We start from the raw sequence: 23,819 nt of genomic DNA, 5'->3' as shown, positions 1-23,819 counted from the left end.
TTTACTGTCAACAACTAAAAATAAAAACTTTACGTCTGAAAATATGTTTCATATATAAGAAGATGTTTCAACCATAAAAGTCAATCTATTTGCTTCCATGGATATTTCAAACGTTACGTCTGAAAATATTCTAGTTGATTCATAGATTTCGAAAACTTAGAAAGTACATAAAGCTTAAAGCATGTAAAACTTGTTCACGAATACAAACTTGTCATTCTACAATATTTGTTTCCATGGATATTACTTCTTCTCATTTCATTTCCTTTTTGGTTGCTTTTTCTTTTGTCATCCATCAAGAAATGGAAGATGATTCCATTTAGTGAAAAAATTATAATAAAAAAAGTCGAGTGCCAATCGGATCCAACTGTACAACAAAACGTGACATGCAAGATATTAACAAACACATTTATGTCAATTGAATTTTTTATTGTTCTTTTTTTTTAAATATTGTTAGTGTTCAAGTTAAATTGTATATATATTAATTATTTTACTGAAGGTTTTTTTACTCTGATTGAGATTTCTGATTTACTAAGGTACCTTCTAAATCAATTAACACATTGTGCAGTCGATCTCATTACAAGAAAATATGGTGGTGGGTACAAAATGGTTAGTGAAAATAAAAACACAAAATGAAACTCTAGAAAGTTCTAAGACTAAAACCATACCCCAACCATGTGGTTGGTTTCTGACGTTATATAATTATTATATTAAAATAAAGCATGCCTGCAGAATTCTCATAGTATATACAGTATATGTAACCTTTGGATGAAAGCAACAACTTTCGGGTGGAATTATTAAGTAGGCATTTGGACATAAATTTTATAATTTTTGAAACAATTAGTATTTAGAGTTAAGTTGAAAATTGGTATTTAATATTGAAATTATGTTTGGACATGTATTTCACTTTTGAAAAAATATTGCAGTTTTCGGAGTAGAGAAAAAAATTCTGAAAATTTTGAAAAAGTGGTCAAAACTAAAAGTCAAAACCACACTTTGAGTTTTGAAAAACTCATAAAATTCATGGACAAACACATTTTTGAAAAAAAAATCAACGGGCAAACGAGGCCTAAATAAGTCATCCTTAATCAAGATCCAATTACTTGTCCATTTTAATTTTTTAAGAAAGAGTGGTCGAGTGATTCGGTCCATATCCGATCATGTGGCTGAATTAACGGGAAGGTACAACTTCATTTTAGTTCTTTACCATTTTTGCATAAGTACCAGTGAGATCCCAACATAATTGATTATCCAAAATGAATAAATCGAAAAAGGATATGTGGGCCGGCACTTGTCTTTCTTTGCAGATTTCTGAATGAATTGGATGCTTGATTTGGAAGACATCAATTTCAGCCACTCACATAAGCTAGGTTTTGTTATGATTATAATATTACCGATTCAAGTCAGGAAATTATATCGCACGGAAAAAACTTACCGATATTACTGTAATACTGTTTATAACACTAGAATTAAGATTTTTGAGATAAAATTCTATATTAATTAATTGTAGTTAAGTAATAAAAATGCCAAAAAAGGAAGAAAATCATTGCCCCTCCCCCCTCCCTTTCAAATTTAAACTAAAGACATTTTTCCCTTCCTATCCTTAACAATACATATTTTCCCTTTAAATTATCATTCCCTTCCTTAATCTTTACGTAATAGATTATCTAATATTTTAATTCCATTTTGTTTCAATTTAAGTACATTATTAATAATTCCAAAATGATGACATCTCTTTATTCCAAAATTTAACTGGTTATTTTATAAATGCAATGTGTTTGCCAGCTCATGCACTATAGTACACCTAATGTAAGTAATGGTTCTATCAGTTAATTACTGCTAAAATCTTGTTTTTTTCCTTTTGTTTTATTTTTCTTTTCTGACATTTTCAACAATCAGTTAGTTTTTCCTTTTCTTTTTCAGTAATTGATTCTTTTTCCTTCTAATTTGATTTGTGGGAAATTATTGGTTATTACTTATTAGTACCCACAAGTATCTGCAAAAAGAAAGATGGCATATGCAAAGGAATATACTTTAATCCACCCTATTCACCTTCTCTTTATCTCTGTGTTCAGCAATCACTTTTCTTTTATTTTTTGTTACTAAATGGCAACCAGAAGATTAGAAAAAGTAAACTTGTGATTAACTTTTTAAAAGAAGAAAAACTGAAGACTTGAGGGAGGAAAATTATTGAAGATGTAATGAAATTTTTTAATGTGGAATGATGGAAAAGTAAATTTATGATAAGGCAATGTGAACATGTGAATGCTCAATGCACATTCTTATTGAAATTAAATTTTCTTGATTAAATTTCAGTGAAAATAGTACTCACTTTTCAAAAATGACAAGTAACAAAATTTGTTTAGGCAGAGCTCTATTTTATTTGGAGAAAAAATATGGTTCATTACTTGTACAAGAGTTTCATTCTAGAGTAACTTGAAGAGGAGACCCCCATGAGTGGCAAAGAAAGGAGCAAAGACCAAAGATTCAACAGCCATGAGTTTGATCAGTATATTCAATGATGGACCTGAAGTGTCTTTTAGAGGATCACCAACTGTATCTCCAATAACTGCAGCCTTGTGAGCATCTGATCCCTTTGGTCCTAATGCTCTAGCATGTTCTGTTGCACCAGCCTGCAAAAAAAAAAAACATATTTCAAGCGGAAAATATTTTCCTAGAAAATGACTTACGTCATACCAAACAATAGCAGAGTTCGTCGAAAATTACACTGTGTAGTTAGGTTAAAAAAATTATGTATATATACTATATGTTGAATCCCCTTGGCTTTTCCTTGTATTTAATTTTTCATATTTTAACACCCCTTAGTGAAAATCATGGCTCCGCTAGTGATACCAAATACAATGGCTTAACATATTGTAATATGCCAGTATTCTTGAAGTTGAGACCTTATAAGTTAATTACCTCTATGTACTTCTTGGCATTATCCCATGCCCCACCTGTGTTTGAAGCTGAAATGGCAACCTAAAGTCATCCAAAAATGTGAATAAGTTACTATAAGATTGCAAATTATAAGAGAGGTTATGAAATGCAGGGAGAAAGGTTAATCGAAATGTAAGGCCAATATTATGGACAAGAAAAAAGAAATGAATGTTGCAAAGTGAAAATGAAGTAGAAGGCTGAATGGATAGGGAGAGGTACTAAGAGTTGCATACTTGAACACCAGAAACGAGAGAACCAGCAAGCACACCAGCTAGTGTTTCGACTCCAAAAAAGGTACCAGCAATAAGAGGTGTTAACATGACCAAAGCTCCGGGCGGGATCATCTCTCTGAGGGAAGCATCAGTTGAGATTTTGACACAAGTTGCATAGTCTGGTTTTGCTGTTCCTTCCATTAATCCTGGGATACTATTGAATTGCCTGCGAACTTCTTCAACCATTTTCAGAGCTGCACTTCCTACACTCTTCATTGTCATGGCTGAGAACCAATACGGAAGCATAGCCCCTACTATTAATCCGATGAAGACCTTTGGTGTCAAGACATCGACAGTCTTGATACCAGCTCTGCTCACGTAGGCACCAAATAAAGCAAGAGAGACAAGTGCAGCTGATCCAATCGCGAAACCCTGATAATGTGCAAATGTAGCTTATCAGGTATATGTGCTACAGAACTATGATGTCTGTTACATATTCATGTAGTGATGTAGAGTAACACTTAACATGGTATAAAGAGTACCAGTAGCAAGAACACAACTTTGAATAGTCACTTAAAGCATCTCTCTTTCACACAACTTACCAATGACCTAAATGCTGATCATTAAAAATTTGCTGGAAAAACTTTCTAGTTTAGAAGTGTAAATGACTCATACTTTGGAAAGAATTGCTAAGGACATCAAGAAACACTCAATTTAGCATTTGTGACTCTATAATCACATTGTAGCTTAATTGGACGAATATAAAGAGGTTTATGCTATAGATTAGAAAGAGACTTATCTAACCTTGCCAATTGCAGCTGTTGTGTTTCCAGCAGCATCGAGAGCATCAGTCCTTTCACGGATGCTATGGCTCATTCCAGCCATCTCTGCAATGCCACCAGCATTATCACTGATAGGGCCATAAGCATCTATTGCGAGCCCTGTGGCTATAGTGCTAAGCATTCCCAGAGCAGCGACTGCAATGCCATACATAGCAGCCAAGCTGAAGCTCACATATATAGAAGCGGCAATGGCAAATATGGGAATGATAACAGATTTATATCCAAGAGCTAATCCAAATATGACATTTGTAGCAGCACCAGTCCTGCAAGAATCTGCCACATCCTGAACTGGACTGCAAGTTTGCAACAGAAGACCTTAAGAACATAGATCAGATATTGAATACCCACCCCACCAGAAAAAAAAAAGAAATTAAAAAGAGAAGGAGAAAAAACATGCATATACACAATGCTTCATTGCTGGTGGAGAAACACCCTTCTCTATTTCATTATGAAACACTAATTACTATTGCCAAGAAGTAGAGAGGAAAATTTGATAGCTTTTTCGATCATCACAGGTCACAATCTCAAGTAGCTTCTTTAAAGCAATTCCAGGTTGAGCATTTATTTCCTTAACCAATTAATGACTGTTTTCTTGTTTCCATTTCGAAGCTAATTTTCATAACATGTTTAGCTTGACATTTGTTTCCCCTTCTTTCCTTTTCGATTGAGAAAGACTGCTTAAATAATACTTGATATGGCTTGAAAAATGGCAAGCTATGCAACTTATATTATAGTTAGTGATACTGATGTTAAACCTTGCATAATAATCAAGTTATCCATTCATAATTTAACAACTGAAATTACCAACCTGTAAGCATTGCTCGTGTAATATTCAGTAGTATAACCAATGACCAAGCCAGCCCATAAACCAATTGAAACACAGAAGAATATGTGCCTGCAGCAATAAATAAATTATCATACTAAATTAGAAACATAGACAAGAGGTAGAACAGTGCAGAAAATGTGAAGCAAGAAGAAGAGTACCAGTTCTTCACTACTTTCTCCATTCCAAAGTCGAAAATAGTGAATTCTGATGGCAAAGTGAAGAAGCTGACAAAAGCAATTCCAACGGTCATCAGAACAGTTGAGATGACAAGTTGCCTCTTCAAAGATGGTTCAATCTCAGTCACATTCTTTATCTCAAACATATCGGTTGCAAAAAGAGTAGTTATCAGGCAAACAATAATTCCCATTGAGCTGATAATCAGAGGATAAGACATAGCTGAGTAGTCATGGCTGCTACCAAAGGATGAAATGGATGCAACAAATAGTGCTGCACATGATGACTCAGCATAGGAACCGAATAAATCCGAGCCCATTCCAGCAATATCCCCTACATTATCACCTACATTGTCTGCTATTACCTGTGATCAACAAAGGACAATGTAACACAAAATTTATAAGGCTTAAACTTATATACACAGATAGCATAAAGAATATAGGAAAGAGCAGAAGTGACATCAAGGAATAGGGGAACCTAAAAGGTTTAGAGGAGGAATTACAGCTGGATTGCGCGGATCATCTTCAGGAATATTATGTTCAACTTTTCCAACTAGATCAGCACCAACATCTGCTGCTTTTGTATATATACCTCCTCCAACTCTTCCAAAGAGAGCCATTGAAGATCCTCCAAGACCGTAACCAGTAATAGATTCATATAGGCCCTCCCAATCATCTCCATAGTACAGCTTAAATAAGTTGATTGAGACATATAGAACTAAGAGGCCATCGGCAGCTAGTAGGAATCCCATAACTGCACCAGAGCGAAAAGCTGTTATGAACGCCTTCCCAATGCTTTTCCTTGCTTCAAGAGTTGTTCTTGCATTGGCATATGTTGCAATTTTCATTCCAAGGAAACCAGAGAGGGCTGAAGTTAGGGCCCCCAGAAAGAAGGCAATGGTGGTGAAGATAGCATTGGCTAAGGCTGGTCTGCAAAGATTTTCTTTGTTGAAAGTGCAAGGCTCACTTTCTGTGCTGAACTTTTTTACTGATCCAAGGAAGAGAAAAATGATTGCTCCAAATACCACCATGAATATGCCGAGATATTTGTACTCCGTGAACAGGAAGGATGTTGCCCCTGCCAACATTTGACATAGTTAATACAAAAGTAACAGGACAATCATGTCCCTTCTTTTTCTTTTCATCATTGATCCATGCAGTAAGAAGGAATCAACAAGATATATAGGTAGTGAATGGATATGGAGAACTAGCTCGAGAGTCTAATGGAGCTAGCAGCTGTACATAGTTGTACTTGGTTGAATAAAAAATTTCATTTTCAACCAAAAACGTTATGCCATGCTACATATTTAGTAGGAATCTACTAGGATTCTGATTAAATTGGCATAATCAAGCTCCATTTGTATCATATTCTTCCTCAATTCATGATCTCTCTTTTCCCTTCACACTCCCCTCCCCCCCCCCCCCCTCAAGGCGACTACAAGCTAAAAAGAGAAAACAAGTGAGTAAATCTTTGTTCCAGTATATACGACTCTCAAGCTTCAAAAGGTACATATTTTCTCACTTGGTATATATTGATGACTTAAAAGAGTTATTCTGGACATGAAAGTGATAACTGGAAACCTGTTATGTCGGAAAATGCAAGTATCTCTTTGCATCCTTAAATGACAATGAGGATACCTCAGCATTGGGATTTTAGTTTTGTTTGTCAGCTATCGATCGATATGATAAACAATAAATTTGAAAAAAGACACTTGAAATAAAGGAGAAGTCCGTGGATATTAAAGTACAAACTTACATGGAACCAACAACGGTTACAGCAAAAGGGGAAAGGAGAAAAGGTTCATGCTCTGCACCCAAGGGCATAGCCAACAGCGGTCAATGAAGTGTGTGAAAACATAGGAAAATAGAGTCCAAATCAGAGCAGGAAAAAAAAAAGCTTGTTGATTTGTTTGCATCTGCCTAAGCTTTGCCAGGTAGAATTAATAGTCAGGTAAAGTTCATGCTTTTTCTTGTTAACCATGTTTAAGGCGCAGAAACGCATGACAAAAACAATCATTATAACCTTAGTATGTAAACAAAAAAGCCCACCTTCAGAAATGGCTTTCTGAATCTCAGCACACTTGGCAACAGCCGCATCAGAATCAATGCCTGCCTCTTGTACATCTTCTTCAATCAACATGTCATTGTATCCATCTTCCAATTCTGACCCACTAGAGATTCTGACCTTTGAGACTAGAAACCACTGAAGCAGAGCAAAACCAATGCCAACAAGAGAAGCTAAAGGTATCAGAATCTGTGTTAAGGCCTCACTCATCAACCCCATCTCAAACTTTTCAACAGCAAAACTAAGTTACTTTTCTTGAAAATTTTCTCTTTCTGCGGCTATATATAAGGCATAAGCACACACAGGCCACAACAAAAAGGGTGTGCTCAGGTATTCTGGCAAGGGAGTTTAACTTTTATATATTAATGGTCAAATCACCTAGAGAATACAGCTATTGGTTACCGTTCGTAACAAGCGAGATTAGTAACCCGAAAAAGGCAGTTTATTTGCTACAACAGATATACATTAATACACTGAACATCTTTACACTGATTTGCGTATATAAAGTCAAAACTAAATGGAGTTTAATATATGTTATGTGCCAAGTCCAAAATCTGCAACTGCTGTTGACAACTTGACAAAGAAAATGTAACGTGGAACAAAAAATTGCTCTTTAATTTGGTAGCTTTGCATGCAAGGAAACCGGTGGAAAACTTTAAATTGGTTGGTTTGATTTATCGTTTTGTTTGATTTAGAAAACTTTATCCAAAAGACCTGCCCGATAAATATCTCGGGTAAGGAGCATTTGACAGGTAAATCAAAATCAATACCGATAGGAGAACTTGTGCATCAAATTCTGCATTTATTAAATTTACAATTTTGACTAACCATTGCATAATTATAAAAATGTCAAGTCTTCAATTTTTTTTAGAATTAGATGGTTTAAATTAGAGGCGGATCCAGGATTTAAATTCTATGTGTTCAATTTTAAATTTTTAGCATTGAACCCATTATATTTTTAAAGTTATGGGTTCAAATCTACTATTTTTATAATTTTAATGAATTTTTACTTATAAATTTTACTCCGCGTCGAAAGTTATGGGTTCAGTTGAACCCGTAGGTAATACACTACATCCGCCTCTGGTTTAAATAGTCATGAGTCACGCAAATTCCCTTTTTAAAATTTTTATTTATTGAGCCCAAATTACTTCATTAGTAAGGTACTTGTAGAGTTTTAACAACTATGTGATTAACGTCATTAACGAGATATATAAGTTCGTACTAGTAGGTTCAACTATGTCGTTAACGAGATATATAGTATACTGTTATGAATAGCTTATAATTCTGGCATATCACTCTTTAGAAAAGCTTTTTTTGTTATTGATTTTGAAGATGAAGCTCTTTGCATCAATTCAGTCAATTGTTTATCCTTTTCTTAATAAAAAAAACTAAGTCATAGTAATATCTCTAGTCCTAGCATTTAATAATTTTCTATAGCGATTCAAACTCCAATTTCTTGCGGGTTCATTGAAGTAAGAGACATTCTTGTGAAATAAGTAAGGCTATGTCAGCCGTCAACTTGAAACTATCCAAGCTAGCAGGTTTAGAATAGTCTTTGGGAAATATTACTTAGCAATTAAGGGAGGAGAAGTATGAACAATCAAGTTCACGTTAAAATCTCTTTGAACTATTCTTCTGATCAAAGATCTCCTACTTCTCCCTAGGATTTTCACTAATTAATACAAGATTATTCAGCCTAATCGAACGCCATGTCATCAGCTATTTAACATTTTGAAATATCGTATGAGCCATGAGGAATAACGTGCGATGCGCACAAGTGGTATTTCTTTGTTCTACCAAACCCAAGACGGGAAAAGAGAAAAGTATAATAGCAGCAAATTACATCATAAGATAGAAATTAGAAGTCAAATCTCGGTTAAATGATATATATTCTCACTTTAACTTATTCTTTAAAGTATGCTTAGTTTGATACAAACATCATATGCGAATAACTAATTTTTATATTTACTCTCCAGCAGTTTCTGCATTCGTCTACTAATCCTTGTCAACCCTTTTTCGCATGGACAGACCAGGGCAAAGCTTAGGCTGTTAAGGAAGATCAGAAACCTAAAACATGAACAAAAAATAGTGAGAATTGACCAACTGGCAACCGCCTCACCACTTAAACACCCATCCCCAAAATAACAACCACCCTTTCTTTTCTGCAACTCCATCCCTTGCAAAGTGATGCCAGCGTACTGCCATTTGCCTTTGAGGTCACTACCAAAGTCAAAAAGAACATCTCCCCAAAAGCTCTGCATAAATTAAGTTCATATAATCACTATGAACTTAACTCTCTTGCTCCAACTCTGTTTAGGTGTATAAAACAACAAATTACTGATCAAATCTTATGCATTGTCAATAACAATTTCAAGAAGCAAAAATTCAGAGGCAAAAGAACTATCAAATTTAACAAAGTTACAAAAGGCAAAGATCTTACCATTTGTTTAAGAGAGCACAAAATGCTTTCAAACTGCAAGCTCAATCATTACTCGAACTGAGACCTTAAAGGTTGAATAGCCCACGAAGGTGGAGGTGCCTGAAGCAGGATTGGTTTCCCAGTAATAGGATGCTCAAAAGATAAACTTTCTGCATGAAGATCATGGCCATCATATCTGCTGCCTTTCCAATCATAGACACCTTCATATCTTACATCTCCTCGTATAGGAATTCCAAGATACTGGCAATGCAAGCGAATTTGATGTGTTCTTCCGCTTTGAGGGCTTGCCCTGACCAAAATCTCATCGTTCTTCAAGTCACAACCAATGGCTGATTTCTCTTGAACTATGACTACAGCTTCATCCTTTTGTAAGTCCGAAACCTCTTTCAAACACCCACTGTTCACTGATAATACTTCGAAAGAGGTCTCCATGTGTTTAACAAGTGATCCACCTGGCAGTTTCCTGCCCACATCTGATGCAGCATAAACACGCCAAGCTCCATATTTTGATCGGCCATGACCTGATTTAACAGTTATTTTTTCCCATTTTGGAGCAAGCCCAACACAGAAAGCCAGGTATGTTTTCCGCACCTTATGGTCTGTAAATGCTTTTACAAACTTGGCTGCTACTTTGTGCAACTTAGTAATCAACATCACACCACTTGTATCACGATCAAGTCTATTAGCTAAATGAAGCTCGGAAACATTAGCCCCTGAAGATATTAAACGTGGTGATTAAAACGCAAGGAAACCTCACAAGTACCCAAGTGGTATTTGTCAATTTATTTCTTCACTTAAAAAATAAGATGATTAAAATGTCTTTTCACAAAACAACTTACGGACATCCATAAGTCCCCAAAGGACCATGAACTTCATTCCTCTCCTCTCCCAAAACCATCTCTAGGCATTTAAAAGCCTCTATTTGATTATACATGGTGAATAAACAGAAGTACAAGAGTTATACATGTCAAGCAAGGATTTAGCCCATTCACAGATGTATATCATTCATCAGAAAAAGAACTAGATCATCTGTTTTTCTTCCTTCTTGTATAAGAAAGGACATTGTAATTTATTTCACTACCTTTTTTTTTTTAATTGGTAGTGTATTTCACTACTTGTTGACACACTCAATGCCTAATTCCTTCATATAATGAGCTACAGCACATTGTTTCCACTATATAAATAGTTTTGATAACAAGATCCCCTGTACCGTGTGTGATAACACTAGATAGGATAGGACTAGAGGCAGAGTAAATAATTCTATCAGAAAGGTGGTTCTTATATTATCCTTCCAGAGTGGGAGTAGGTGGAGACTATTAGGGGCTAGTTGCACCGAGATTATAATACTTAATACAAGGATTATTATACGACAAATAATAATATAAGGATCATATATAGACATACATGGATTGTCATGCGGTGAATAATAATACATGGATTGTTATAACAATGCATGTATTGTTATGTGGAGATCGCGATATACCTGCATTCTTATTCCACGTTCTACCTTATGTAAAATAGCAAATTTCCTTATAAGTTATGCATGTATTAGTTATACGAAGCTTTACATTAGAGACCAAAACACGTTTTAGTAATGAAGAGCAGTATTAGTAAATGAGTTCTATACCGAAAACCAATGTTTCATTAACCATGTAAAGCTTTATGGTCAGATTAGTTTATCTTATATGACAAACCAAACAAGTCCTGAGGTTTATCCTAGCCTATTGTTTACACGAAAAATCAGATAACGTTAAATTTGTATATGGTTCTAAGGATATGCGATACAATTTGATACAAATCGTATAGAGAAATAGAAATATGAGTGTTCTTGGCTATGAGAATGGGAATATTGAGCAAAACAATGAATAAAGTAAAAATAAACAAGCATCAGGTGATATCTTTCAATATGAGAAGTGATCTTTTGTTACAGTGTATTCTCTGTGTGCCCTGCTTACAAGGATCCCCCTTTTATAATAGAGGGATCCTACTTCATTTATAATAAAATAAAGCATATAGTGGAGGACCCATGATGATTTGTCTCTTCCTCGATTCCCGCCAAGATTCTCTCTCTTAGTGCGGTTGTAACGGCTCTTGTCTGTGAGCTCGGCACTGGCTCGGGCTCGTTATTGGGTCGAACCCTCGGTTTTGGCTTGAGTTCGACCTCCGGGGTGGGCGTAGCGCATTTCTGACCTCGAAGCAATGTCTTGCGGACTGATTTGGTCACGGGCTCGATAAAAGTATCGAGCCGACTCCTCGATCAGCCTTCGGACTCGAGGCTCGTTTGTACTGCCTTTGGAACTCATCCCAAAATCCCACTCCTGTTGCTTACCATTCGAACTCGATCGAACGTAGGAAGGCCGAAATCTATTTCGACCGTATACAGATAGTCCCCTCGTTTCTCAGTAAGGATGTGGTGAGAATCGATATGATCTTCGACGGTTCGATCGGGTTATAAGCTGGCGTTTTCACAGGGTTCGATCATGACGTATGTGATAGTTGTCCCATCGATTTAGTCTTTTCAAGGTATTTAATGCATGTCGAACGGTGGTCGGCCACCTCTGATATTGAACCGTCACGATGCAAGCCTATAAATAACCCCTCCATCTAACATTTACCACTTTTACATCTTTCACTCTTCCAAATTTTCCTACCCTTTCTCTCTATTCCGCCGCTTGCAGAGCCATCTGCATCAATTTTTCATCTTCCTTTGCCTTTCTTTCTCTTGTATCAATGGCCAAAACTTCGAAAACTATACCTCAGAAGGAGAAAGCTTCTTCTTCATGACCGTCCGACGACAAGGCGCCGGTGGAGCCGCCTACCTATGAGTATGTTCCCGGCCCGTGTATTCTGAAGATCGATTTTAAGGTTGAGAATCCTTCATCTGTTCCGGGTCGATGTGAGCATGTGTCGATGTACATGTGCTCGATAACGGAGGGTAATCTCGAGGCTGTGAGGAAAGACTGCAACTGGGGTCCCGAGGTTGTGTTACAAATTCCCTCCCCCGAAGAGAGCGTCATCATCCATGTGGAGGGGTTTTTAAGTGTTTACACTTACCCCTTCACCTTGGGTCCCGTCGACCCGGTGATCATCGATTTTTGCAAGAGATATCAGGTCACCCTTGGTCAAATTCATCCCTCTCTATGGCGTATAGTAACCTTACTTCGCTTCTTCTCCAACAAGGCCGGGGGCTGGAATTTTCCCTGAATCACCTCATACGACTGTATCGGCCTCAAATCTTTCGAGGACTAATCAGGCTTCATCGTCGGGCATCAAAGGCTTTGATGTCGAGCATCGACGAAGACAAGGATCGGGGTTGGATGGGCCGTTATATCCGAGTGAGGACCCGTGACCTCATTTCGGAAGAGAAAATGTCGCTCCCCGAGGAATGGAATTTCGACCGTAAGTGGTTTTCATAAGACGTTGCTTTTCGAATCTTTTTTCGATTTTATCTGATGTCTTTCTCCGATATACAACTGCCCCTTGGATGCCACAAGCGGTACCCGACCTCGAGGATTGGGTTCGGAAGTTAGCCTCGACTTCCTCTTATACCGAACGTGCTTGGCGTGATTTGGCAAAAGGTAGATGGGAGGCCAAGAATCATGGTAAGGGTTGCTTCTCGTGTTCTTCGAAATATTTTTTATGCTCCATTCGTCACCGATTTCCTTTCATGCAGGTGTGACCAAGGATGCCGTTTTGAGGCCTTCGAGTGGTGAAGAAGGAACCAAGTCCCCGGTCCCGGAACCGGGGAAAGATAAGAAGCGAAAAGCTGTCCCTAGGCCAGAGGACCCCAAGCCCAAAACTCGAAGGGTGAGGAGGAAGGCAATTGCTCTTTCGATGGACTCGGTCCAACGACTGAGGGAAGAAGAAGAAGAAAAAGAGATGATGCCCCGGCTTTAGTGATCCGATCTGCGAAAGCTATCGAGGTCGCCAGAGCTTCTGAGCCGATGGCAGCTGTACCGGTCGGGGTTGATTCCGGTACCCCGAGTCTCGATCAGAGCATCCCGAGCAATTTGCTTGGGACCATGACAGTGGGTCATTTGCCTTCTCTTCCAACCTTTTCTGAGGAGGCGTTAAAGGAGGCTCGAGAATTGAAGACCCCCGATATGGGCGGAGGTTCTAGTGTAGGGGATCCTTTTCGGGATTGCTTTACTGGAGTCGATGATGCCTCCGACATTGGTGATGCTTCTCTTCTCCTAGAGGAGGCCCAACGTTTCATTTCTCGGGTAATGATTTTACTGTACTTGGTTTCTTCGTTCTTTTCCAAACTTGACTTGTGTTCTTTCCCTACTGTGCAGGCCATTAGTAGGTTTCGAGTCGACTTCAGCCAGTGCGAGGTCGAGCTTCAGAAGGTCTCGGGGGAGAGAGGTGCCCCGCGGCTTCTTTGCAGCCAAAAGGACGAGGCTATAAAGGACCTCCAAGCAGATTTGGCTAACGCTCGGGAAGAAGAGGCCGAACTAGATAAGCAGGTGAGCCTCGTTCTGATAGAGTATGGGTTTGACTCAACTGTGGAAGTTAACCCTTCGTTATCTCAGCTGCAGCAAAAGGTTGAAAAGATCGGGTTACTTCGGGAAGAAGTCGATCAAATCAAGGCTGAATGTAATCGGTGGAAGGAGACTATCGACCGCCTGGCTGCGGAAAAAGAAGCCATCTTGGCCAAATTATTATCGGCCGATGTTCAGCTTCGAAGCATCAAGCAAAAGGGTTCGGCTCAGGCTAAGAGGATCGAGGAGCTTGAAACACGGCTTGCTGAGGCCAAGGCGGAGGTTGAGTCGTCGAAAGTCATGGCGGACAAGTCCATTGCCGTGTATCGGGCTGATGTCGAGGCTGCTCAGATGGAGGCACGAGAGGCGGCGGATACTGCCGACACTCGACCACATTGGATTGCCGAACTTGCTAAGTGTCGGTCTCGGAGGGAGACCCTCGAGGAGATACACGATCGAGGTTTCGACCTTGCTGAAGAGATAAAAAAGGCTAAAGAGCTCGAAGCCGAAGCTAAAGCCTTGGCTTCAAATGGCGATGATGATGATGATGACGGTAGCAAGAGCGGATCCGAGAACGGGGGGGAGCCCGATAAGCCCGGTAAAGAAGAGACCGTTCCTGAGGATGACCAAGAAGTTTAGTCCTTAGTTTTTAAGTTGTAATCAACCATGTAGATAATTTTGTATATTGATAATTCTGCCGACTTGCTTCTGTTTCGTGAAGATTTTATTCACGCCTTTATGAATGTTTTTACAAGTATCTAAACAACTTAATCGAATTTGGACTTCGTAGTCTCTATGATTGATCGAGTGTTTTTTCAGACTTGAAGTAATGTAGCCCTTAGGCTTATTAGTTGAGTCAATGATTCGAACTCGAAGAAATATAGCCCGTAGGCGTAATGGTCGAGTAAGTGCTTGCTCGAACTCGAAATAAAAGTAGCCCATAGGCTTATTAGTCGAGCGAACGATTCAAACTCGAATTAATGTAGCTCGTAAGCGTAATGGTCGAGTGAGTGCTTGCTCGAACTTGAAATAAAAGTAGCTCGCAGGCTTAGTCGTCGAGTGAATGATTTGAACTCGAAGTAATGTAGCCCGTAGGCGTAATGGTCGAGTGAGTGCTTGTTCGAACTCGAAATAAAAGTAGCCCGTAGGCGTAATGGTCGAGCAAGTGCTTGCTCGAACTCGAAATGAAAGTAGCCCATAGGCTTATTAGTCGAGTGAATGATTCGAACTCGAATTAATGTAGCCCGTAAGCGTAATAGTCGAGTGAGTGCTTGCTCGAACTCGAAATAAAAATAGCCCGTAGGCGTAATCGTCAAGTGAATGATTCGAACTCGAAGTAATGTAGCCCGTAGGCGTAATGGTCGAGTGAGTGCTTGCTCGAACTCGAAATAAAAGTAGCCCGTAGGCGTAATCGTCGAGTGAATGATTCGAACTCGAAGTAATGTAGCCCGTAGGCGTAATGGTCGAGTGAGTGCTTGCTCGAACTCGAAATAAAAGTAGCCCGTAGGCGTAATCGTCGAGTGAATGATTCGAACTCAAAGTAATGTATCCCGTAGGCGTAATGGTCGAGTGAGTGCTTGCTCGAACTCGAAATAAAAGTAGCCCGTAGGCGTAATCGTCGAGTGAATGATTCGAACTCGAAGTAATGTATCCCGTAGGCGTAATGGTCGAGTGAGTGCTTGCTCGAACTCGAAATCAAAGTAGCCCATAGGCGTAATCGTCGAGTGAATGATTCGAACTCGAAGTAATGTAGCCCATAGGCATAATGGTCGAATTTATCTTTAATTCTGTTTGCGTAATAAATCTCCAAATAGAGGAATTTTTCTTGGGTATAAGATGTCGGTAAAGAGGAGAACTTTCTTTGCAAGTCACTACACATGTGTTCATGTTTTGCGCCTGGGTTCGGGCCAACTACATGAGCATGGTTCGTTTTGACCATTTGGCTCTTACAACTTTTCCTAATGGAACCCTGTTGTTGCGAAATAACTTTCTTGCATCTGAACTTGATACATTTGAGGGCCTAATGCCCCCCCAGTATTCGAGGTCGATTGTAAAGAGGCCTCGGATACTGTTGTAAGTGCAGCACGATCATTGGTTGCCTCGTTAAAAACCTTGCCGAAAAACCCATTTGGGATAAAACCGATCTAAGGGAAAAAGAGCGCAACGCGTGCTTTCAGATCTATGGCTTCGTATCGAAGGATCCACCTTAGCTCCTGATCGGACTTCTGCAGGGGTCAGTTTTGTAATGTAGATGAATATGGAGGGGTCGTACCTTAGCAGTAGTATCGTTTTAGATGTGACACATTCCAATTGCTTGATAGTTGTTTGCCGTTTATAATACCGAGCCTGTATGATCCCTTTCCGACGTTCTCGAGAACCTGATATGGTCCTTCCCAGTTCGGTCCTAGTTTTCCTTCGTTTGGATTTCTGGTATTGAGGGTGACTTTTCTTAGCACTAAGTCCTCGGGCTTGAAATGGCGGAGCTTGGTTCTTCGATTATAATATCTTTCGATTCATTGCTTTTGGGCGGCTAATTGGACGAGAGCAGCTTCTCGTTTTTCGTCCGATAATTCGAGGCTAATGTTCATAGCCTCGTTATTTGATTCTTCAGTTGTGTATCGAAATCTGCTACTAGGTTCGCCGATTTCGACTGGTATCAATGCTTCGGACCCATATACTAAGGAGAACGGGGTTGCCCCCGTACTGGATTTTGACGTCGTTCGATATGCCCAAAGGACTTCGGGTAGGATTTCTCTCCACATTTCTTTAGCGTCGTTCAGCCTTTTCTTTAGGTTCTGAATGATGGTTTTATTCGTTGACTCGGCATGTCCGTTCACACTGGGGTGATACGGTGTAGATAATATCCTTCTTATTTTGTGATCCTCGAAGAATTTCGTCACTTTGCTGCCCACAAATTGTTTCCCATTGTCACATACTATTTCGGCGGGTATCTCGAATCGACATACGATATGATCCCAGATGAAGTCTATAACTTCTCTCTCTCTTACTTTCTCGAACGCATGTGCTTCGACCCATTTAGAGAAATAGTCAGTCATAAATAAAATGAATTTAGCTTTACCTGGTGTCGATGGCAGAGGGTCGATGATATCCATTCCCCATTTCATGAATGGCCATGGGGATAGGACTGAGTGAAGTTGCTCTCCGGGTTGATGGATCATTGGTGCAAACCTTAGACATTTGTCACATTTTTGAACAAATTCCTTCGCATCTTTGCCCATATCGATCCAATAATACCCTGCTCTGATTATTTTTCGGACTAATGGATCGGCACCGGAGTGATTCCCATAAGTGCCCTCGTGCACCTCACGTAGGATGTAATCGGTATCTCCTGGACCCAAGCATACTGCTAATGGTCCATCGAATGTCCTTCGGTATAGCGTTCCATCTGAAGCCAGCGTGAATCGAGCAGCTTTGGTCCGTAGGGCCCTTGACTCTTTAGGGTCCGATGGGAGCTTTCTGCTTTTTAAGTATTCAATATACTTATTTCTCCAATCCCAGGTTAAGCTTGTAGAATTTATCTCGGCGTGACCTTCTTCGATTCACGGATCTCGAGAGTTGAACGACAGTCTCCGAGCTCAAGTCACCTTCCTCGACCGATGATCCCAAATTCGCAAGTGCATCAGCCTCGCTGTTTTGCTCTCGTGGAACGTGCTGTAAAGTCCATTGTTTGAAATGGTGCAAAGTGACATGTAGTTTGTCCAAATACCTTTGCATTCCATCTTCTCTAACTTCGAAGGTTTTGTTTACTTGACTTACCACCAACAGAGAGTCACATTTGGCTTCGATGACTTCTGCTCCCAAGTTTTTGGCTAACTCGAGACCAGCAATCATGGCCTCATACTCGACCTCGTTGTTAGTCAACCTGGTAGTTTTAATAGATTGCCTAATAGTGTTACCTGTGGGTGGCTTTAAAACTATGCCCAAACCGGACCCTTTTACGTTCGAGGCCCCGTCCGTAAAAAGGGTCCATACCCTCGAGGGCGTACCCGACTTCAGCAGGAATTCTTTTTCGACTTCGGGTACGAGGGTTGGCGTGAAATCGGTCACGAAGTCTGCTAAAATTTGAGACTTGATGGCCGTACGGGGTTGATATTCAATATCATACCCACTGAATTCGACGGCCCATTTGGCCAATCGGCCTGATAGTTCGAGCTTGTGCAAAATATTACGAAGTGGGTAAGTTGTTAGTACGCATATGGGGTGACATTGAAAGTATGGTCGTAACTTTCTAGAGGCGCTTATCAGTGCAAGTGCCAATTTTTCTAAGCGTGGATATCTAGCTTCTGCTTCTCCTAAGGTTCGACTTATATAATAAATGGGAAATTGCGTACCTTGCTCTTCCCGAACTAGGACACCACTTACTGCGATTTCTGATACTGCCAGGTATAAGAAAAGTTTTTCGTCTGCTTTCGGAGTGTGAAGTAGTGGTGGGCTCGACAGATATTGTTTCAGTTCCTTCAGTGCCTATTGGCATTCCGGGGTCCAAGCGAAATCGTTCTTCTTTTTTAGTAGGGAGAAAAATTTGTGACTTCGATCTGATGATCTCGAAATGAATCGGCCTAGGGCCGCAATTCGTCCCGTTAGCCTTTGTACAGTTTTTATACTGTCCACGATGGTGATATCTTCGATAGCCTTGATTTTATCGGGGTTAATCTCGATTCCCCGATTTGACACCATGAAGCCGAGGAAGTTGCCCGAACCGACCCCGAAAACACATTTTTCGGGATTGAGCTTCATGTTGTATTTCCTCAAAATCTCGAACGTTTCCTGCAAATGGGTCAGATGCTCCTCTGCGCGCAGGGACTTAACTAACATGTCATCAATATAAACTTCCATTGATTTACCTATTTGTTCTTCGAACATTTTATTTACTAGGCATTGGTAGGTAGCCCCGCATTTTTTAGCCCGAAGGGCATCACATTATAACAATATGTTCCATATTTGGTGACAAATGAAGTTTTTTCCTGGTCCTTCGGGTTCATCCGGATTTGATTATACCCGGAATAGGCATCGAGAAAAGTGAGGATCTCGTAACCGGCCGTGGCATCGATCATGCGATCGATGTTGGGTAGTGGAAAAGAATCTTTGGGGCATGCTTTGTTTAAATCCTTATAGTCCACGCATATTCTAAGTTTGTTTCCTTTTTTAGGCACTACAACTATATTGGCTAGCCATTCGGGATATTTCACCTCCCGAATGGACCCTATCTTGAGAAGTTTGGTTACCTCGTCTTTTACGAATGCGTGTTTTACCTCGGACTGGGGTTTCTCTTTTGCTTTACCGGTCTGAACTTAGGGTCCAAGCTTAGCTGATGCGTCGTTATGTCCGGTGGAATCCCTGTTATATCTAAATGGGACTAGGCAAAACAATCAATGTTATCGATAAGAAATTGAACAAGTTTCTTCCTGAGTTCGGGGCTCAGCCTCGATCCCAGGTATACCTTTCGTTCGGGCCAGTGCTCGATTAGTGTGACTTGCTCCAATTCCTCAATTGTTGATTTGGTGGCGTCGGAGTCATCGGGAATCACGAAGGATCGAGGGACCCTTTGATCATCATGTTCTTCGATCATCTGGTTATCTGGTTGGGTCGAAGCCGATGTTTGTGATTGCTATTTGGTGTCTCGTTCTCCTTCCGATGTCGATCCGATGTCGATCCGAAGGCGAGGATATTGGTTTGGCTTCCTCGACGGCGAACATTTCTTTTGTGGCTGGTTGTTCTCCGTACACTGTTTTGACTCCTCTCGATGTTGGGAATTTGAGGACCCGGTGTAGGGTCGAAGGTACAGTTCTCATGTTGTGGATCCATGGCCTTACGAAAAGGGCGTTATACCTCATGTCGCCTTCGATCACGTGAAACTTCGTTTCCTGGATGGTTCCGGCCACGTTTATTGGTAGAATTACCTCGCCTTTGGTGGTTTCACATGCCATATTGAATCCGTTTAGAACCAGGGTTGCGGGTACGATCTGGTCCCGCAGGCCGAGCTGCTCTACGACCTTCAATCTGATGATGTTGGCCGAGCTACCTGGATCAATCAACACACGCTTAACTTTAGTTTTATTCATGAGTACGGATATTACTAGTGCATCGTTATGAGGTTGTGCGACCCATTCTGCATCTTCATCATTGAAGGACAAGGTTCCTATGGGTGTGTAATCCTGAGTTCGAGATCGATTTTCTTTCACAATCGATGTTTTGGTACGTTTAAACACTGGTCTCTGAGGGGTATCGGCACCGCCGATGATCATGTGAATGACGTGCTACGGCTCTCCCTGCTCGTTTTGCTTGTCGAAATCCCTGTTTTTAAAATGGTTCCTCGCCCTATCGCTCAAAAATTCCCGAACGTGGCTTTTGTTAAATAACCGGGCTACTTCCTCTCTTAGTTGCCTGCAATCTTCCGTTCTGTGGCCATGGGTGCCATGATATTTGCACATTTGATTGGGATTCCTTTGGGCAGGATCGGTCTGCATTGGCCGAGGCCATCTAGTGTCTTAGATGCACCCGATAGCAGACACGATGGTGGATGCATCAATGCTGAAGTTATATTCCGATAACCGAGGTGCTTCTATAGGATCGACATATTTATCAAAGCCGCTCTTGCTCATAAGTCCCCGAGAATTTTGCCCTCGATCAATCTTTCGATTGTTCCGGGCGGTTGTTGCGTGTCGAACCGTTGTTCATCCGATCTGCGACGTACGGTTGATATCGGTCTCTGTTCGACCTTTGTTCTCTGTCGATCTCCCTTTGGTTTTTAGCAGTTGTCCTGTTCTGGTGCATGGATCCAGACGGAGCTCCCAACTGGTCATCTTCGACCCTAATTTTCGATTGATATCGGTTGTGTATATCTGCCGAAGTTATTGCTGGATACTCGATCAAATTTTGCATCAGTCGACGCGATGCTATCGAACTTTGCTCGTTCAACCCTTGGGTGAAAGCTTGGACGGCCCAATCGTCTGTGACCGGTGGCAATTCCATGCGTTCCATTTGAAATCGGGATACGAATTCCCTCAGCATTTCATTACCCCTTTGCTTTACTTTGAAGAGGTCTGATTTCCTTGTTGCAACCTTTATGGCTCCAGCATGTGCCCTTATGAACGAATCTGCTAACATGGCAAAAGAATCGATGGAATTTGGCGGCAGATTGTGATACCAAATCATCGCTCCTTTTGAGAGGGTCTCCCCGAACCTTTTCAACAACACGGATTCGATCTCATCGTCTTCCAAATCGTTACCCTTGATGGCACATGTGTAAGAGGTGACTTGTTCGTTAGGATCGGTCGTACCATTATATTTGGGAATTTCGGGCATACGGAATTTTTTGGGGATTGGTTTTGGGGCCGCACTCGAGGGAAAAGGCTTTTGTATGAATTTTTTCGAATCCAGCCCTTTTATCATTAGCGGAGCTCCCGGGATCTGATCGACCCTGGCATTGTATTTTTCCACTCTCTTGTCGTTGGCTTCGACTCGTTTTGTGAGTTCCTCGAGCAATTTAGTAATTTCGGGAGTGGTCCCCAATTCTTGCTCGTTTGATTTCACTATGGCGAGCTCCGTTCTGTGGGTGATTTCTCGAAGCGGATTGGGATCCGGCCTGCTTTGTATATGAGTTTGGCTCTGCAACTGAGATATCGCTACTTGTTGGGCTTGTAACATCTCGAAGATCATGCGCAAGCTGACTCCGATTTCTCCCACGTTATGGGTGTCTCGAGCTACGGATCGAGTACCACCCTGAATGCTTTTTTCCGGTTCGGAACGTTGGTTCGCCTCAAGAGCCACTTGCGAATTGACATCTAACGGTACTTCGGCTCAAATTTATGGTACTTCGATTCGAGCCTCAGTGCCATCATCAAGTGGCCTTCCGGCCCCGGGTACCAAGTTGTTGGTTTCATCTTGAAGGTCGGCTTCGTGGTCGATAGGTAAGGCCATTGCTGATTCGAAGTTGTAAACTGGTGTGTACTGCAGATTTATATCAGACAACCACTGTTATCCTTAGCCCCACGGTGGGTGCCAAACTGTTTACCCGAAAAATCAGATAACGTTAAATTTGTGTATGGTTCTAAGGATATGCGGTACAATTTGATACAAATCGTATAGAGAAATAGAAATATGAGTGTTCTTGGCTATGAGAATGGGAATATTGAGCAAAACAATGAATAAGGTAAAAATAAACAAGCATCAGGTGATATCTTTCAATATGAGAAGTGATCTTTTGTTACGGTGTATTCTCTGTGTGCCCTGCTTACAAGGATCCCCTTTATAATAGAGGGATCCTACTTCATTTATAATAAAATAAAGCATATAGTGGAGGATCCATGATGATTTGTCTTTTCCTCGATTCCCGCCAAGATTCTCTCTCTTAGTGCGGTTGTAACGGCTCGTCTGTGAGCTCGGCACTGGCTCGGGCTCGTTATTGGGTCGAACCCTCGGTTTTGGCTTGAGTTCGACCTCCGGGGTGGGCGTAGCGCATTTCTGACCTCGAAGCAATGCCTTGCGAACCGATTTGGTCACGGGCTCGATAAAAGTATCAAGCCGACTCCTCGATCAGCCTTCGGACTCGAGGCTCATTTGTACTACCTTCGGAACTCATCCCAAAATCCCACTCCGGTTGCTTACCACTCGAACTCGATCGAACGTAGGAAGGCCGAAATCTATTTCGACCGTATACACCTATGTTATTAAACGTAGTATAGTGGATAAAACAATCTCACAATCAATATATACTCTAAATTATCTGCATCCAGCCACACATGTCTCAAGGTTATCAAAGGCTCGCTTGAGGCGCGCTTAGACCTTAAAACTAGGTGACGCCCAAGTTTAACACTTTGTCTTGCTTACATAGTGCTCCATTGCTAACACAAATGCAGTAAGGCATACGCCACATCGCCCATAGAATCGGTCTTCAAAGAATACAGATAATGAATATTTTGGTAAAGTAGGAATTTAATTAATCCAAATGTTATCTGTGAGTTAATTTTCTCCACTTCAAACTCCAGATATTACAGAAAACAATCAAATATTAGTCGCAGCGTAAAAGAAGGAGGAAAGAAAACTCACCAGTGTAATTGAGTAAAGCAGGGAGTGAAGACAAAACGCTCTCGCAGTAAATTCCTTGGGGCTTATTAACCGCAATGAGCCATACATCTTCGAAGATAATATGGCTTCTCGAAAGAGTAAAAAGAGCGGATTTTGAAGAAGCAGTTAAGGCTCTATGCGGCTCTATTTCCTTAGATAATACAGACAATGGCGGAGATAATGGTATTGGATAAACTTCTGTGGGAGAATCAAAGTAGCTTTGGCTCGCCATAGAGATGAATCGAGGGTGTCGGAAGATTTTGCCAGAGGAAGTGAGGAAATTAATCAAAGGGATTTGACAAAGAGGAAGCTTTACTGTCATTTGAGGAACTTTTGCCCCTAACATTTACCCATACTGCCCTAAAGTTTTCATTTTTAGTCCGCTACGAGCGTAAATTCAATTGGGGCGGCGGGGATTGAAGGAAAGAAAAAATTAAGAAGAAATCCTCACAAAGTTTAAGAAAAAAAATTATCCTTAAAATCTATGATCTTGAACATGAGATTTATGCTATAAAATTATATTGTATTAATAATATAATATAAAATTTAAAGTTACATTAATTTTAATATAAAAATATATCTTTTTTTTAAACAAACTAAAAGTAATTAGTTCACATGAAATATAGGATAACACAATTATTTACTATTGAGCAAAATACATATACGAGAAAGAAAGTACAATAAATCAACACTCTTTGGGTGGATGACATAATTGATATCTCTACATCTTTAAATAAAGCTTTGGGTTCGAGTTTT

At 40.4% G+C, this 23,819-nt stretch overlaps 2 protein-coding genes across 2 annotated transcripts; both read right to left on the bottom strand.

Annotated features, from left to right (window-relative positions):
* Nucleotides 1–2,276: 2,276 nt before the first annotated feature.
* On the bottom strand, nt 2,277–7,521 carry LOC104120133 (pyrophosphate-energized vacuolar membrane proton pump 1-like). Its single transcript, XM_009631849.4, has 8 exons — nt 7,040–7,521; nt 5,494–6,068; nt 4,976–5,355; nt 4,800–4,886; nt 3,954–4,284; nt 3,171–3,581; nt 2,920–2,979; nt 2,277–2,630 (listed from the first exon to the last, which is right to left on the bottom strand). Exons 1-8 carry the CDS (start codon nt 7,272–7,274, stop codon nt 2,424–2,426), a joined length of 2,286 nt encoding a protein of 761 aa, XP_009630144.1. The 5' UTR covers nt 7,275–7,521; the 3' UTR covers nt 2,277–2,423.
* A 1,392-nt stretch (nt 7,522–8,913) lies between these two features.
* LOC104120138 (RNA pseudouridine synthase 1) lies at nt 8,914–23,487 on the bottom strand. The gene is made up of 3 exons (XM_070179848.1): nt 23,046–23,487; nt 9,496–10,208; nt 8,914–9,364 (listed from the first exon to the last, which is right to left on the bottom strand). The coding sequence occupies exons 1-2, from the start codon at nt 23,407–23,409 to the stop codon at nt 9,544–9,546; spliced, it is 1,029 nt and encodes a 342-aa protein (XP_070035949.1). The 5' UTR covers nt 23,410–23,487; the 3' UTR covers nt 8,914–9,364; nt 9,496–9,543.
* Between the last annotated feature and the right edge of the window lie 332 nt (nt 23,488–23,819).

Source organism: Nicotiana tomentosiformis, chromosome 1, assembly GCF_000390325.3.
Source record: "Nicotiana tomentosiformis chromosome 1, ASM39032v3, whole genome shotgun sequence".
Lineage (NCBI taxonomy): Eukaryota > Viridiplantae > Streptophyta > Magnoliopsida > Solanales > Solanaceae > Nicotiana > Nicotiana tomentosiformis.
This window is presented reverse-complemented; position numbering and strand designations above follow the sequence as displayed.

Excerpts from the sequence above, each read along its gene's own strand:
- LOC104120133 (XM_009631849.4), bottom strand. The coding sequence starts at position 7,274 with ATGGGGTTGATGAGTGAGGCCTTAACACAGATTCTGATACCTTTAGCT. Across the intron at positions 6,069-7,039 it reads TCAGAAAGCCATTTCTGAAG|GGGCAACATCCTTCCTGTTC; the intron begins GTGGGCTTTTTT and ends AAATGTTGGCAG. Across the intron at positions 4,887-4,975 it reads GAGAAAGTAGTGAAGAACTG|GCACATATTCTTCTGTGTTT; the intron begins GTACTCTTCTTC and ends TTATTGCTGCAG.
- LOC104120138 (XM_070179848.1), bottom strand. The coding sequence starts at position 23,409 with ATGTTAGGGGCAAAAGTTCCTCAAATGACAGTAAAGCTTCCTCTTTGT. Across the intron at positions 10,209-23,045 it reads TGCTTTACTCAATTACACTG|GGGCTAATGTTTCCGAGCTT; the intron begins GTGAGTTTTCTT and ends TAATATCTTCAG.